This window comes from Polypterus senegalus, chromosome 5, assembly GCF_016835505.1.
Source record: "Polypterus senegalus isolate Bchr_013 chromosome 5, ASM1683550v1, whole genome shotgun sequence".
In the NCBI taxonomy this organism is placed as follows: Eukaryota; Metazoa; Chordata; class Cladistia; order Polypteriformes; family Polypteridae; genus Polypterus; species Polypterus senegalus.
The window spans coordinates 181854049-181872101 of NC_053158.1; the positions used below are offsets into that span (position 1 = coordinate 181854049).

Consider the following 18053-nt stretch of genomic DNA (forward strand, 5'->3'; position numbering starts at 1 on the left):
GCCTTAATTTTGAGTTGTTGGTTTCTTTGCCATGGCTAGTGAGAAACCATTATTCTGATTGTATTGTGTACTTATTCATGTAGTTTATACATATATTTTGAGCTATTTTGTGACTTATGCAGATTCTGTTTTGAAGGTTTTCTCATTGTTTCAATTTATTTTGAGAAAGTAATTTTTTTTACTTTCCATCTTGTACATGCAATGTGATAGGACGTAGCAGTTTTAACATTTCTCATCCCTAAAAGCAAATCTTATCTTAACTTTTAAACAAATAGGCCCTAGTGTCAGGTTGCGTTGCAGTCCATTGAACCCCTTTCTGACTTTGATGCTGTTTCTTGTTTTTCCTTTCTTGTTTTGTTTGCCTGATCATTTTGCCACTTTCGGAAGTGTCTTGGTTGCTCTTTCTAGATATTGAATGTTGTGCATGTTTAGATGTGCAATATGACCTCGAGGCTTTCACTTTCTCTCTCGCATCCCAAGTAGGGTTGTATGGTATACTGGTACTGAAAAAGGATAAAGTACCAAAAACTGTTTTTAAAACAGTACAGTACTAGCATTTCAGTATTTTTGGTACAGTGAATTAACTGCTTTCAAGGACCTTGTGCTTGGCTATTAAATGTAGCTCAATTTTTCTAATCCTCTGCCCTTCGACTTGATGGAGACTTCACAATAGGTGAACCTCTCCGCTCAATTTTTGATGTGCTGGAAACTCGGTTTATGGACTCCTTTGTCTACAATGCTATAGATAGATAAAGCATAATTTTTCAGAACTGCTATTAGATGGGGAGGTGGGAGCAGGGGTTTGATGTACTTCAATGGCTTCAGTACTGTTTTGAGACCAGTACTGAGGTGTATATTTAGTACCAGTTCAACACAACTCCCTTATCCCACCTATCCCAGACATTTTCCCATTACTTGACTCACCTGCCCCCAATGCTCCCTAATTCCCTATTTTTACTCAAAGCATGTGTAAAATAATAAATCTGATTTACAAAGTTATTCACACAGAAAAAAGTGTAGTTGTGAAATAAGTTTGTTTGTAGATGTGTTTGTTGTTTCTTTTTTTGTTCATGAATTTTTGAGGGTTGTGCAATAAATTGAACATCATACCAGTATTTGTCAATAATGCGTTAAAAAATTATTTGGCCTTTATTTCAAGATTATTTCTGATATGCTAGACCAATATAATGTCAGGATGATGCTGCAATTAATAAGTCATTCCTCATTAATGTGTGGTTAGTTTTCGTAATGCTTGTCAATGACAACAAAATTTTGGTATACATCTCATATCCTGGAATTGTCTTGGTGGTAAAAATCAGATAAAACATTTTGTCTTAAAGGGAAACTCTTGGCCATATAAACTGCCAACCTGATAAATAAAATGAAAAAGTCTGTTTTTTCTGCACCCCAACCAGCAACTACCCTGGCAACCAGTTGGCAAAATCGAGGCATTCAGTAAATATGCTTTTAATGCAAAATCTGCTACTCGGATGCTACTCATGATTGCAATAGACCTTTTTCCCTTATACTTGATTTGCCCTGGACCAAAGCTGTTGGGCAGAAGTCAAATTTTTTTAAGAAAAAAGGAGTTTCCCTCAATAGTAATTTAAAAATGCTGAATTTAAAAGCATATAATTAGAAAGTTGTAAATAAAGAATGTTGTTCAGGAGTACATCCTGTGTGACAGCAATATAATTTAACTATTTGATGTACAAATGTAGATAAAGGAACCTTTTGTTAAAATGTGTCATTGAATAGTGAAATGGGTTTATAAACGGAGTTTCTGTTACCGCTTCAGCAGTGTGGCCTGTGTGATGCCAGTAAAATTTAACCCTTTAATGTGCAAACATAGATAAGGAAACTATCATTAGGATGTGTTATTGTTTAACAGTCTGTTAATCTATGCAAAGAGTCTTTCTCTCCGTGACTGTTACAGAAAGGATTTTTGGTTTTGCAAAATAGTTAAACAGATTAAAAGTCATTGGAAAATATCTGGATCATTAAATCCGACTTCTTATCTGTAAACTATTATTAGACTAGCAGAATACCCGCGTTTCGCAGCGGAGAAGTAGTGTGTTAAAAAAGTTATGAAAAAGAAAAGGAAACATTTTAAAAAATGAATGTAAGATGATTGTTAATGTAATTGTTTTGTCATTGATATGAGTGTTGTTGTCATCTATCTATCTATCTATCTATCTATCTATCTATCTATCTATCTATCTATCTATCTATCTATCTATCTATCTATATATATATATATATATATATATATATATATATATATATATATATATATATATATATATATATATATATATGAAAATACCCACTTAGCATGAGAAGTAAAAATAAATGGAAACATTTTAATAATATATATAATATGATTGACAATGTAATTGTTGTCATGAGGGTTGCTATATATATATATGTGTGTATATATATATATATATATATATATATAAAATACACACACAGACACTCACACACACACATATATAAACATATATATATACACATCATATACTGTATATGTGTATATATATATATATATATATATCTAAATATATACTGTATATATACAAATCTACATATACACTCACCTAAACCTGTTCAATTTCTCATTAATGCAATTATCTAATCAACCAATCACATGGCAGTTGCTTCAATGCATTTAGAGGTGTGGTCCTGGTCAAGACAATCTCCTGAACTCCAAACTGAATGTCAGAATGGGAAAGAAAGGTGATTTAAGCAATTTTGAGCGTGGCATAGTTGTTGGTGCCAGACGGGCTGGTCTGAGTATTTCACAATCTGCTCAGTTACTGGGATTTTCACGCACAACCATTTCTAGGGTTTACAAAGACTGGTTTGAAAAGGGAAAAACATCCAGTATGCGGCAGTCCTGTGGGCGAAAATGCCTTGTTGATGCTAGAGGTCAGAGGAGAATGGGCCGACTGATTCAAGCTGATAGAAGAGCATCTTTGACTGAAATAACCACTTGTTACAACCGAGGTATGCAGCAAAGCATTTGTGAAGCCACAACACGCACACCCTTGAGGCGGATGGGCTACAACAGCAGAAGACCCCACCGGGTACCACTCCTCTCCACTACAAATAGGAAAAAGAGGCTACAATTTGCACGAGCTCACCAAAATTGGACAGTTGAAGACTGGAAAAATGTTGCCTGGTCTGATGAGTCTCGATTTCTGTTGAGACATTCAAATGGTAGAGTCAGAATTTGGTGTAAACAGAATGAGAACATGGATCCATCATGCCTTGTTACTACTGTGCAGGCTGGTGGTGGTGGTGTAATGGTGTGGGGGATGCTTTCTTGGCACACTTTAGGCCCCTCAGTGCAAATTCGGCATCGTTTAAATGCCACGGGCTACCTGAGCATTGTTTGTGACCATGTCCATCCCTTCATGACCACCATGTACCCATCCTGTGATGGCTACTTCCAGCAGGATAATGCACCATGTCACGAAGCTTGAATCATTTCAAATTGGTTTCTTGAACATGACAATGAGTTCACTGTACTAAAATGGCCCCCACAGTCACCAGATCTCAACCCAATAGAGCATCTTTGGGATGTGGTGGAATGGGAGCTTCGTGCCCTGGATGTGCATCCCACAAATCTCCATCAACTGCAAGATGCTATCCTATCAATATGGGCCAACATTTCTAATGAATGCTTTCAGCACCTTGTTGAATCAATGCCACGTAGAATTAAGGCAGTTCTGAAGGCGAAAGTGGCTCAAACACCGTATTAGTATGGTGTACCTAATAATCCTTTAGGTGAGTGTATATCTACATATATATATATATATATATATATATATATATATATATATATATATATATATATATATAATATATATATATATATTAGGGGTGGGACTCGATTAAAAGAATTAATCCAATTATTTAGAGGCTATGTAAGAATTAATCTTGATTAATCGTATGTAATCACACACTTAAATTTGCCCCAAATCGCAAATTTTTTTTTTAATTTAAAAGGGTTTTAGTGGGCGACAGAATCAAATAATAGACATGGACATAAATATTGTAAACTCAAGCTGTTTTAATTTCTGGAAAAAAAAATGCTTTTAAACTGCATTTGAATTCAAAACAGAAACAAAAATATCATCCCTGGTTAAAATTGGGCAGACTTAAAAATAATGTGGTAGTTTAAGTACTTTAAGTACATTTTCAGAATGGTATTGTCTTTAAATATTAACCAAAATTTCAACATAAAGTGCAGTTTTTATTCTTAAAAATATAAGTCAGAAACATAAAAGGTAATTTGACCAACTTAATCTTTAAACTCTGAGTAACCTCAGCCAAAATTATTTTGTACATTGGGCTAAAACAGTGTGATCATTGAACATTTTGTAATTGGATGTAATCAGAATTACTAACGGTCATGGAAGTTAATTGATCCCCAGTAAGAGCCACAAAGTCAGCTTTCTGTAATGCATCTAATTTTGCTTGCTTTTCAGTGTGCACAAAACCATGCTTTTATCAAGGCTTCGCTCGGGTAGTGTTTGAAATGAAATTTTCCTCCGATCAGTCATAGGAACGCACTTTATTCCGACTCTAACATTTTTGTAGCTGTGATGTGTGCATCAGTGTAATCGATGTACCAGGAAATTGTGCATTGACAAAAGTTCCCCTTTGCTTGGAATTGAAAGTGTGATTAAATGCGTTATTTTTTTTAACGCGTTATGGAGTACATGCATCGAAGCTTCTCAGCTGTGCTTGTGCTAAGAAAAGGAAACATTTTAAAAATAACGTAACATGATTCTGCGTTAACCGTATATTTTTTCATACGTCCCAAACCAAGGAGATGCGAGGGTAAAATGAATCGGGAAGCGAGCGTACATACTCAGTGCATCCCCTCTCGGGAATTGAACCTTGGATGTTGGCGCTAGAGGCGAAGCCTCTACAATTGCGCCACGGCGTGTGGCTTGTCTATTTGAGAGTATGTAGATCGGGAGATATATATATATTCACAGCGGAGAAGTAGTGTGTTAAAGAAGTTATGAAAAAGAAAAGGGAACATTTTAAAAATAACGTAACATGATTGTCAATATACAGTAATTGTTTTGTGAGTGTTATTGAGTATTGCTGTCATCAAGGATTTGATTATTATTATTTCTTTCAATCAGGGTCGTATTTGTACAATGTGTTGTGTTCAAGTTACATTCCGTGTTTGTCAATCGTTGTAAAGATAAGAGGTTTCATTCATTGATTCGTTTCTTACTGCATCAATAAACAGCTCGTCTTCCTCTTTATATGAGATGTGACACACTGCATGCACAGGTTTTTTTTTTTTACACTGTCTTCCTTTAGCGGGACATTGAATTTTTCCACCATGTGCTTTGTTTTCGCAGTAGCTGCACTTATGAATATGCTTGTATGTATCAGACGCTTCATATTTTTTTGCTGCCTTCTCAATTGTGTAATTCAGTTTTTGTTCAGCACTCTTTGGAACTGTTGCTTTTTGTCTGTGCACTGCGCCAGTTCACGTGAGCCACTTGGTGTTCTTGCATCGAAGTTTCCCAGCTGTGCTGGTACCATCTCGTGTGATGTCCACGGCTGTATGTAATGTTAGCTAAGACCCGGCACTTAAAAGTTTCTCTCGCAGTTTCGCTGAGTTTGTGCCAAACACCACCCTGACCATCTCATCTTCCTCTGCATAAGCACAGTCATTCACCCGTGAGTATTTAGCGACAGTGTTTTTTTTTATTGGATTGCCGCCGACGGACAGCCTTATATGGGCAGGCACTAAATTACAAACGCCAGCGGCAGCGTGTCTATGAACTTAATTTAAACTTTAGGTTTACACTGTGCTTTGTTTCCGAAGTAGCAGCACTCATGAATATGGTTGTATATGTCAGTCGCTCGTTTCTTATTGTTTCGCTGCCTTCTCAATTATATAAATCATGTTTTCTTCAGCGCTTTTTTGAGCTCTTCCTGGTTTTCTACATACTGCGTTGATAATCAGTTCACGTGATTACGTGGGAGGCGTGTCATACGAAACTCCGTCCCCCACGGCTTTCGAGCTCAACTCCATTACAGTATATGGAGAAAAATAGCTTCCAGTTATGACCATTACGCATAGAATTTCGAAATGAAACCTGCCCAACTTTTGTAAGTAAGCTGTAAGGAATGAGCCTGCCAAATTTCAGCCTTCTACCTACAATTTGGAGGTTGGAGAATTAGTGATGAGTCAGTGAGTGAGTCAATCAGTCAGTGAGTGAGTGAGGGCTTTGCCTTTTATTAGTATAGATTAGATAACCTTAATTAATCCCATGGGCAATTCAGATTATTAAGAACAAAATTAAAGTATTAATTTGTCATTCTTATCATTACCTTGGTGTCTATCCTGGGTGCAGATGTTACATAATGTATTAGTTAAACAGGTAAACATACTGTACATACAGTAAGTTTTTTTTTCTTTTTCTTCCCCTTAAAGATATCATACATATGTCTCCATATACAAAGATGCTGACCCATTGACTACTCTGCAGGAAAACCTCAAGAATCTGAACTTAATATGCGCTGATACAGGGAGCCAATGTATTGATTTAAAAAAGATGAGTGACATGTGCCCACCTTGACTGGTTGAACACCATATCTGCTTGGGGGTACATGTTGCTGCCCACAATAGAGGCACCAACTAAATTTCAGTAGGAAACATAGCCTGTAGTATTCTGTTATATAAATAGGGAATCTGTGCAAAATGTGGTGGAGATCAGTTCATTGTTGTGGACTTGCAAACACACACAAACACTTATTCAGCTTTGTTTCTCTGGTATTCTTTACACATTTGGATACCAGTCAAAAATGAGTAGGGGTACCTGGTGTAGCCCTGGGTGGTGGCACCCTCAGGTTTTGAAACAAAACACAGCTTTTCATCTTCCTCTATAAAATGGGGAATCAGTGCACAATTTAGCAGAGAGAAGTTCAACAGTGGTGGATTTGATTACTGGACAAACACTCACAAACACCCATTCAGCTTCATATTTTAGATAGCACCTTTCTATAATAAATGCCATTCCAATGCTCCTTACCAGTAATTAACAATAGTACAATTGTTTTCATATTCCTCTGCTCATTGGAACGAGGCTGGTTATGTGACTTGGCCACTAAGTAAGTCACTTGTTTGCCATTTCAGACCCAGTGCCGCCTTTATATCATTGATGTCCAGATGAATTTCCCATTCATTATTTAAAAAAAGTTGACTTTGACCTTCATAAGGACACCCTGCCAACAGAGGAACTTCAGTCATATATCAGCAATGACAAATTAAAAAATAAAATACATAAAAGAAAAAATGCAGGGGCTGTAAAAAATTTTCTTGGTATTTCCATTGAGTCTGAATGAAGAATTGTATAATGTACAAATTAATGGATCAATTCTCACCCATATATACAATACGTGGCATTTCGTTGCAGTTGTTTAGGTGGTATCATTGCCACCTTGGATTAATCTTGAGGCAAAAAGTGTAAAGAAAACCTTTGTGGACATAACATTCATGTTTTGGCAATAATGGATTCAGCGAGGTTATCAGAAATAAACTTAATGCACTAGGATTAAAAGTTAAGACGGAAGTAAAAAATTTAGGGGTAACCGTTGACTGTAATCTGAATTTTAAATCGCATATTCATCAGACCACTAGGACAGCATTTTTTCATTTAAGAAACATAGCTAAAGTTAGACCTCTTATATCATTGAAAGATGCTGAGAAATTAATTCACGCTTTTGTTTTCAGTAGACTAGATTACTGTAACGCACTCCTCTCAGGACTACCCAAAAAAGACATAAATCATTTGCAACGAGTGCAGAATGCAGCTGCTAGAATCCTAACTGGGAAAAGAAAATGCGAACACATTTCTCCAGTTTTGATGTCACTACACTGGTTGCCTGTGTCATGCAGGATTGACTTTAAAATACTGCTTATGGTTTATAAAGCCTTAAATAATCTCGCTCCATCTTATATATCGGAATGCCTGACACGTTATATTCCAAATCGTAACCTTAGATCTTCAAATGAGTGTCTCCTTATAATTCCAAAAGCTAAACTTAAAAGAAGTGGTGAGGCGGCCTTCTGCTGCTATGCACCTAAAATCTGGAATAGCCTGCCGATAGGAATTCGCCAGGCAAATACAGTGGATCAATTTAAAACACTGCTGAAAACACATTACTTTAACATGGCCTTTTATAACTTCACTTTAACATAATCCTGATACTCTGTATGTTCAATTCTTCATAATAACTATTCATGGTGGCTCTAAAATCCGTACTGACCCCTACTCTCTCTTCTGTTTCTTTTTCCGGTTTCTTTCTCCTGCGCCACCACCACCTACTCAAAGCATCATGATGCTCCAACAATGATGGACTGAAAGCCAGAAGTCTACGTGACCATCATCATCAGGTCCTTCCATGAAAATATGATGATTTATGTTAGGTAGAATGCCCAGAGGGGACTGGGCGGTCTCTTGGTCTGGAACCCTACAGATTTTATTTTTTCTCCAGCTTTTGGAGTTTTTGTTTTTCTGTCCACCCTGGCCATCGGACCTTACTCTTATTCTATGTTAATTAATGTTGACTTATGTTTATTTTTTATTGTGTCTTCTATTTTTCTATTCATTTTGTAAAGCACTTTGAGCTACATTTTTTTGTATGAATATGTGCTATATAAATAAATGTTGATTGATTGATTGATTGATTTTGAAAATGTATGTAAAGTACATACTGGTTACATCTCGTACCTGTTTTTGACCCAGTAGAAGTACTTCAAAGAGTATTTCTTTCAGTTGCAATTTCCTTAAATTTAATGATTGTGTCCATCATTTTTTATGTTTCCCTTGCTGGAACCGTAAAGAAATAAAATGATCTGTATGTCTGGAGTATAATTTAACTCTTTGATGTAAGGAAGCCATCTGCTAGGATGTTACAATTTTTAACAACCTGTTTATCGTTTCAAAGATCTTCTAGATTTAGTTATCCTTTATGATAGCAGTATAATTTAACTATTTCTTAAATATATATATTATAATATATATATATATATATATATATATATATATATATATATATATATATATATATATATATATATACAGTGGTGTAAAAAACTATTTACCCCCTTACTGATTTCTTCTTCTTTTGCATGTTTGTCACACAAAATGTTTCTGATCATCAAACACATTTAACCATTAGTCAAATATAACACAAGTAAACACAAAATGCAGTTTTTAAATGATGGTTTTATTATTTAGGGAGAAAAAATCCAAACCTACATGGCCCTGTGTGAAAAAGTAATTGCCCCCTGAACGTAATAACTGGTTGGGCCACCCTTGGCAGCAATAACTGCAATCAAGCGTTTGCGATAACTTGCAATGAGTCTTTTACAGCTCTGGAGGAATTTTGGCCCACTCATCTTTGCAGAATTGTTGTAATTCAGCTTTATTTGAGGGTTTTCTAGCATGAACCGCCTTTTTAAGGTCATGCCATAGCATCTCAATTGGATTCAGGTCAGGACTTTGACTAGGCCACTCCAAAGTCTTCATTTTGTTTTTCTTCAGCCCTTCAGAGGTGGATTTGCTGGTGTGTTTTGGGTCATTGTCCTGTTGCAGCACCCAAGATCGCTTCAGCTTGAGTTGACGAACAGATGGCCGGACATTCTCCTTCAGGATTTTTTTGTAGACAGTAGAATTCATGGTTCCATCTATCACAGCAAGCCTTCCAGGTCCTGAAGCAGCAAAACAACCCCAGACCATCACACTTACCACCACCATATTTTACTGTTGGTATGATGTTCTTTTTCTGAAATGCTGTGTTCCTTTTACGCCAGATGTAACGGGACATTTGCCTTCCAAAAAGTTCAACTTTTGTCTCATCAGTCCACAAGGTATTTTCCCAAAAGTCTTGGCAATCATTGTGATGTTTCTTAGCAAAATTGAGACGAGCCCTAATGTTCTTTTGCTTAACAGTGGTTTGCGTCTTGGAAATCTGCCATGCAGGCCGTTTTGCCCAGTCTCTTTCTTATGGTGGAGTCATGAACACTGACCTTAATTGAGGCAAGTGAGGCCTGCAGTTCTTTAGACGTTGTCCTGGGGTCTTTGTGACCTCTCGGATGAGTCGTCTCTGCGCTCTTGGGGTAATTTTGGTCGGCCGGCCACTCCTGGGAAGGTTCACCACTGTTCCATGTTTTTGCCATTTGTGGATAATGGCTCTCACTGTGGTTCGCTGGAGTCCCAAAGCTTTAGAAATGGCTTTATAACCTTTACCAGACTGATAGACCTCAATTACTTCTGTTCTCATTTGTTCCTGAATTTCTTTGGATCTTGGCATGATGTCTAGCTTTTGAGGTGCTTTTGGTCTACTTCTCTGTGTCAGGCAGCTCCTATTTAAGTGATTTCTTGATTGAAACAGGTGTGGCAGTAATCAGGCCTGGGGTGGCTACTGGAACTCAGGTGTGATACACCACAGTTAGGTTATTTTTAACAAGGGGCAATTACTTTTTCACACAGGGCCATGTAGGTTTGGATTTTTTCTCCCTAAATAATAAAACCATCATTTAAAAACTGCATTTTGTGTTTACTTGTGTTATATTTGACTAATGGTTAAATGTGTTTGATGATCAGAAACATTTTGTGTGACAAACATGCAAAAGAATAAGAAATCAGGAAGGGGGCAAATAGTTTTTCACACCATATATGTATAACTATATGTATAACTAATATATATATATATATATATATATATATATATATGTGTATATATTCTCACAAAAGCCACAAAGAGCCATAGCAAGGTTTGGGGCTGCCACCCATATACAGTGGTACCTTGGTATACGTCCGCTTTGGATTAAGTCCAACTTGGTATACAGTACATCCTGTTTGGATGCAAAAAATTTTGCTTGGTGTACGACCTTTGTTTGGAATATGATTTGTGTGCTACCCTTGTTTACCTCTCTTGAGACAAAGCCACGACTTCCCACGAGCATCAGTGCACCAGTTGCTAGCATTCAGTGAACAACCCGTGCTATAAGTCTGAATTTTCACGTGTGTGGTATAGCGGGTCCACAGCTCCTGTCAAAGGCTAGTTTTAAAATAAATAATCACCGTGCTAGCGGCTTGATGAGGGGGCGTGGTGGTTTTGTGGCTGAAGCGGTTCTGGGGGCGATTCATGATGTGGGCGTTTCTCACCTATGTGCACAGGTGAGAGACCATCCGCATTCATGATTGTTCCTGGGGCTGCTTATCTTGATAAATAGAAGCGCGACTCGGCTAGAAGGGGAGGAAAAAGAACGGATGAGAGGTTGTGAGAGAAAGAAAGAGAATTAAAGAGAGAGAGACGGTGCAGTAGAGCGTAGCAGCTGAACAAGGAGCCTGGGTGTTGGGCTGACACCCAGGGAATAGTAGTAGTAGTCACTCCCGCTGAGTGATCATGGAGCGGGATTGACCGGAAGGAGGATGTCTCTCCGCGTAAGGCCGTGGGAGTCGGGACTTGGGCGAATGTATTCCCCAGCGTAGGCACCCTGGTTACTGTGGATCCCAAGTTGCTGTCAGGAGGAGCCTACCAGAGCCAGGGATCGGAGAGGTGAACTGAAAAGCTGAAGTAGGCAGAGTGAAGGTCAGCTGCAAGTAAGGCGACTCCCCTGTTGGGAAGCAAGGGCCGCTGGGTAAAAAGGCACCGGGCTTCTTGTTGTGTGTTTTTTTTTTTTATAAAGAATGTGTCCTGTTGTATTTTAACCTTGTTGTTTTTAAGAAGACTTTTTTCTATTGTTTTAACCTCCACGTTTCACTTCTGATTTTATAGGTTATTTATGGTAACTTTTGACACTGCACTTTAATTTGAACACCTTGTTTTGTTGATTGTTTTAATAAAAGCACTTTGCACTTTTTCACCATCCCCATACTTTGTTGTGCCTCACTGCTAAGCTCATCGGTAACATTACCGACGGTGTTGGGTTCAAGGGCTCCCCGACAGCAGATGGGAGCATACAGCAAACCCACATCGTCACAACGTGATTTTGTGTTTTTTCATATACATTTGAATTGATTGTTGAAAAGTATGAAGGTGGCATGCGTATCTGGGACATGGCTGTTGCATACCGTTTGACGAAAACGACGGTATCTACGATTGTGAAAAACAAAGACGTTATTAAAAAGTAAAGTGAGGTTAAATTTTTATTTATTTCATCTACCGTAGATCCCGTTATATAAGCCGAGAATTTCGTCCTAGATTTTTGGCTTGGAGTTTGGGGGTCGGTTTATACAACGAGTATCGTTTCAGCTTCAAGATTTCCAGCGCAATGCCGGTTTTGTCGATGAATACGGAAGTAAATAATGACGAAACCACAGAGCCATCTTTCAGATGAAGAAGTAACTTTGCATGCCAGTACTTTAAATTAAATAAAGAATTTATTCAAAAAAGTGTTTTAGTTGTTGATTTTATTAATAAAATTTATAATAAATTATCGGGAAGTTTAAAATGAAATTTTTTGTTTTGATTTATGATCAACATCTTGCGTTACGAAACTGAAGCGGTCCTGTGTATCCGCTTGCGCGATTGTAAACAAACAACCGAGAGCGTTAGTAGTGTCAGTTACAGATACATGTGTTTGTGGATGTAATTTCCGTCATTGCAGTGATTTACCTATATATATATATATATATATATATATATATATATATATATATATATATATATATATATATATATATATATAAAATTCATTAAGACCATGCAAGCGAGACACATAATTGCTAAGGAAGGAAGAGAAGGTAAAAGAAAGCGATCGCAATCGAAAAGAAGATGGACATTGTGTGGAAATATCTCCTCCGTTCCTGCAGCCCAAAGATGTCAAATTAAATGGTGAGTACAGTATGAAATTGTTTCTAGAATAGAATGCCTTTTATTGTCACTATACGCATCTACAATGAGATTAAAAGCAGCTCCTTCAGTGCAGAAAAAAGTTCTGTATAGGGCTTGTATGGTTGTTTTTTTAGCTTTAGCATAACGCCGGATCCCGCTTCTGCTTTCTTTCCCTCCTCCGTCTGTGTCGTCTCCTAGACCCGACAACAATCCACGGAGAGCCTGCTGGTCTCGCTATGTTGTCAGGGATATTGTGCGTGTGATGAAAAACACTCGAAACAGATGTCTGGCTCTGGACAGCTGTGTCTATAAGGTTCTGAATGGTGTAGCAGATGTTCGCCAAACCGATCGTGCACAAACAAGGACAAAAAAAAAAAAGTACAAAAACAACAAAAAAGTGCACTGAAAAGGAGAGCCCTGAGCCGCAGCGACCATGCGCTCCGCCATGCTCCTTGCTTAATCGAAGTAGGCTAGGCACTTTTTATAACTTTTTAGTTAGTACATTAGAAAAATTATTGGTGTTTTGGTAAATTATACTCATTACATTATATATCAAAAATGCCGGCAGTCTCAAATTCTCGCCGATAAACATTATAAATATACCCGAAGAGACACTTTTAAGGAAATTTAGAAAATTTTGCTTGGAGAAGGGGGTCGGCTTAAATACCGGTCATTGGTAAATACATGTAATTTAGTAGGTAGAGAAGGGGTTCGGCTAATATACCGGGTCGGCCTGTATTCCGGGATCTACGGTAATTGCTTTTCTATTTATGTATTTTAGTATTAAGCAGTGTTTAAATTATTTTATACAACCCCATCAATGTATAATATGCCAATAACAATAGGATTTTTTTTCATGGGAACGGATTAATCATTTTCCCATTATTTCTTATGCGAAAAATTAGTTTGGTATAAGTCCAAGGACCTGGAACGGATTAAGGACGTATATCGAGGTACCACTGTATTTGGTTTCATGACTGCAAATTGTAGTTTAAATGATAGCACAGGTGTGCACAAAGCCAAGTCCAAAACAGAACTGAGGGAATAGGGAAAAGGTGGAGGCTTTTAAAGGGGAAGACAGGAAGTGAGATCAAAGAGGTCAGGCTCATGAAGGTCTTCAGCCATTGGTTTGAGCCCAGACGTGACATCACAGGGGTCGGAGCTAGCAAGGTGGTCTTCCATAGGCTCGGTCCCGGAAGTTACGTCAAGAGGGCCAGGTGGAATTGCCCTTACTCAAACCCTTTAGCTTCCTCCCATGTGCACGTGTGTGACAATATACAGTGTGTGTGTGTGTGTGTGTGTATGTGTATGTATATATATATATATATATATATATATATATATATATATATATATATATATACAGTAATCCCTCGCTATATCGCGCTTCACTCTATCGCGGATTTTAAATGTAAGCACATCTAAATATATATCACGGATTTTTCGCTGGTTCGCGGATTTCTGCGGGCAATGGGTCTTTTAATTTATGCTACACGCTTCCTCAGTTTGTTTGCCCTGTTGATTTCATACAAGGGACGCTATTGGCGGATGGCTTAGAAGCTACCCAATCCGAGCATGTATTACATATTAACTAAAACTCCTCAATGCTATAAGATGTGCTTCCCGTGCGGTGCTCGATTGTTTGCTTGTCTCTGCCTCGATCTCACCCTCTTTGACATTCTCTGCGCCTGACGGAGGGCTGTGAGCAGAGGTGCTGTTTGCACAGAAGCTGTTTGCCTAGTGGATACGGATGCACCTCTAAAAAATGCCGCTTTATCGCGGTGCTTCCAAAAGCACACTTATTGATTTTTTGATGCTTTGCTTTAATCTCGCTCTCTCTCTCTCTCTGACGTTCTCTGCGCCTGACTGAGGAGATGTGAGCAGAGGGGGTGTTTGCACAGAGGCTGTTTGCTTAGAAGATAGTGACGCTCTTCTAAAAAATGCTGTGGCAAACTTAAAAGCACACGTATTGATTTTTTGATTGTTTGCTTTTCTTTGCGAGCGCTCTCTCTCTCTCTCTCTCTCTCTAAAATTCTCTGCTCCTGAAGAGAAGAAGATCTATTTGCATTCTTTTAATTGTGAGAAATAACTGTCATCTCTGTCTTGTCATGGAGCACAGTTTAAACTTTTGACTAAAGGGTGTTATTTCATGTCTAGAGGGCTCTAATAATGTTAACAGTGTGGGAGAGTTTATAAGGGCTTAAAATATATAAAAATAACTACACAAACATATGGTTTCTAATTCGCGGATTTTCATCTATTATATTATTAAATAATATATATATAATTTCCTTCCATCCATCCATTATCCAACCCGCTATATTCTATATCTTCACGGGGGTCTGCTGGAGCCAATCCCAGCCAACACAGGGTGCAAGGCAGGAAACAAACCTCGGGCAGGGTGCCAGCCCACCACAGGGCACACACCACGCACATACTAGGGACAATTTAGGATCGCCAATGAACCTAACATGCATGTCTTTGGACTGTCGGAGGAAGCCCACGCAGACACGGGAAGAACATGCAAACTCCACATATATATATATATATATATATATATATATACATACATATACACATACATATATATACATATATATATATATATAATATATATATATATATATATATATATATATATATATATGTATATGTATATGTATATATATATATATATATATATATATATATGTATGTGTATATATATATATACATACATATATATATATATATATATATATATATATATACACATACATATATACATATATATATATGTATATATGTATATATATGTATATATGTATGTGTATATGTATATATACATATATATATGTATATATGTATGTGTATATATATATATATATATATGTGTATGTATGTATATATGTGTATGTGTGTGTATATATATATACACACCTGTATATACACACACACACTGTATAAGCTAATAATTTGTTAGAATGTGTTTAACAAGTTTATCTAGTCAAAGAATCTGTCTATCTGTCTTGTTACAAAAACTCTCATTTGGAATAGAGATTGTGAATTATGCAAAACTGTGTACCTTAATAGTGTACTGCCAGTTCCTAGAATGTTCTGATTAAAATATATGTAGTATTTGATCCAAGTGAGTATTTTAATCTGTTCCTCTGAAAATCTGAAAACTCCCTAAATTGTAGGAATTCAACACCCTCTTAATCTCATTTTACGGGCATTTTTGTGTGCATCTTTTTTTGTGATGTGACAAACCTACTTCAGCAACAGCCAACAACTTGAGTATGGTCTAGTATAGTGCATACATGGGGCTAATGAATCATGAAACTGATCTTGTGTTCCATTTTATATGCTAGGATTTTCTCCAGTGCCATAGCTAAAAAGTACAGAAGTGATTCCTTCCTGCTTTCTTTGAAATCTTATCTTTCACTACCTTAACACTAGAATTTCCAAAGTCTACGAAAAAACTTGTAAACCCAGCCCACCTTAAATCCCTTTGCACTTCTCCGTCAGTGTCTTTTGACTTGTAAATGTGCCTATCAAGACAAGCAGCCTACTATTCCATCCCCCCCCACCGCCACAGAATGGGGGGGCGGGGGGGACACGGTCTCTGATTACAGCGGTGAGAAGGCATGTGAATGAATATGAATAATGTTGCATCCGTGCCACAATGTTTTCCGAAATTTTACCATACAGGTCATAAATAATATATATACCTATATGTCTGTTTTTGTTAGTGCGGCTTTGACATGGTGGACCATAAGGCGTTTACTAATTCAGCGTGAGCAGGAACACTCAGTAATACTGAATAAAAAAAAAATTCAAGTGACAATGAGGTAGGAAGAAGGCAGATTCACCAGCGTTTGTGTGTCAGCTTTTATCCATCCAGATAAGAGAATTTCGAGTTCCATTGTCTCAAAACACTATTCACATTTACAGTTATTCCCAGTTTCAAATAAAAACTAACCACGTCAGATCCCGGGGTGGGGTAAATATATATCGTCATCGTGGAAAAAAATAACACTAACTTTCACAAGTACTACAAATTTACACCAGCTGTTATAGGCACAAATGAAATGTATGTTTTTATCGTATAATGTTAACAATAAGAGCAGCTCACTACTCAAAACAGTAAATTTATGAGGCAGTCAGGATCGAACCAGGGAACTCTTGATTACAAGTCTGCAGTTCTTACTGCTGCACCATGGAAGCGGTTGTATCATTCTTGTACCTTTTGTGAAAGTGTTTATTTGATCTTTGGACTTCAGGTTTCACATATTATACAGTTTATATCTACATTTTGTCATTTTATTTTAACAATGTGTTTACATAGATAGTTGTAGAAACAAATCACACATGAAATGCATGTGTTCCAAATAACAATCTATTATTTCCCCATACAACTCTAGGTACCTGACTCCCAGGTAATCAAGGCTTGAGCTGGGAGAACTTTGTGCCTGACAAAAGATGCCGATGGGGAGGTGTGAAGGATTTAAGGTGGGCCAGGTTTACAAGTTTTTTCGTAGGCTTTGGTAATTCTAGTGTTAACTTGCTACTTGGGAGACTTTTTTTATGTATTTTTTTTTTTTTACTTTTCTGATTTATGTTACAAATACAATAAGTTTACATCATAGATTATTTTAATCCAGCACAGGATAGTAATGGCTCTTTCTTTGGTTTGGTTTGAGTGAAGACATTTTTTATGATGTTTCTATGTACTGTATTTTTGTATAATATATGAATTGTGTGTTTATTATATACACACACATACAGTGGATTTAGAAAGTATTTAGACTGCTTTCACTTTCTGTACATTTTGTGTTGTAGGTTTTATTTTAAATGGATACATTTTCCATTTTTGCCAATTAAATCTACACTCAATAACCCATAATGACAAAGTAAAAACATTTTCTCAAAAAGGTTTGCAAATTTATTAAAAATCAGAAACTAATATCTTTCATTTATATTACTATTCAAACACTTAATTTAGTGCTTTGTAGAAGCCACTTTGGTGGCATATACAGCTTTGAGTGAGTCCGTACAAGCTTTGCACACCTGGGTTTTGACAGTTTTTCCCGTTCTTCTTGGCATTTCCTGTTAAGCTCTATTACACTGGGTGGGAAGTGTCTATAAACTGTCATCTTCAGGTCTCTCCACAGATGTTCTATAGC

The 18053-nt window shown here is 37.1% G+C and overlaps 1 protein-coding gene across 3 annotated transcripts in view; it reads left to right on the top strand.

Annotated features, from left to right (window-relative positions):
- Window positions 1-18053, top strand: part of zbtb47b (zinc finger and BTB domain containing 47b) — a 135783-nt gene that overhangs the window by 10546 nt on the left and 107184 nt on the right. Inside the window, exon 2 of one of the 3 annotated variants that reach the window (XM_039753694.1) lies at window positions 17292-17379. The exons of the other annotated variants lie outside the window; for them this stretch is intronic. Within the exon in view, the coding sequence (XP_039609628.1) occupies window positions 17350-17379 (30 nt within the window). The 5' untranslated portion in view covers window positions 17292-17349. The remainder of the gene's footprint in view (window positions 1-17291; window positions 17380-18053) is intronic. 3 annotated transcript variants of the gene reach the window in all.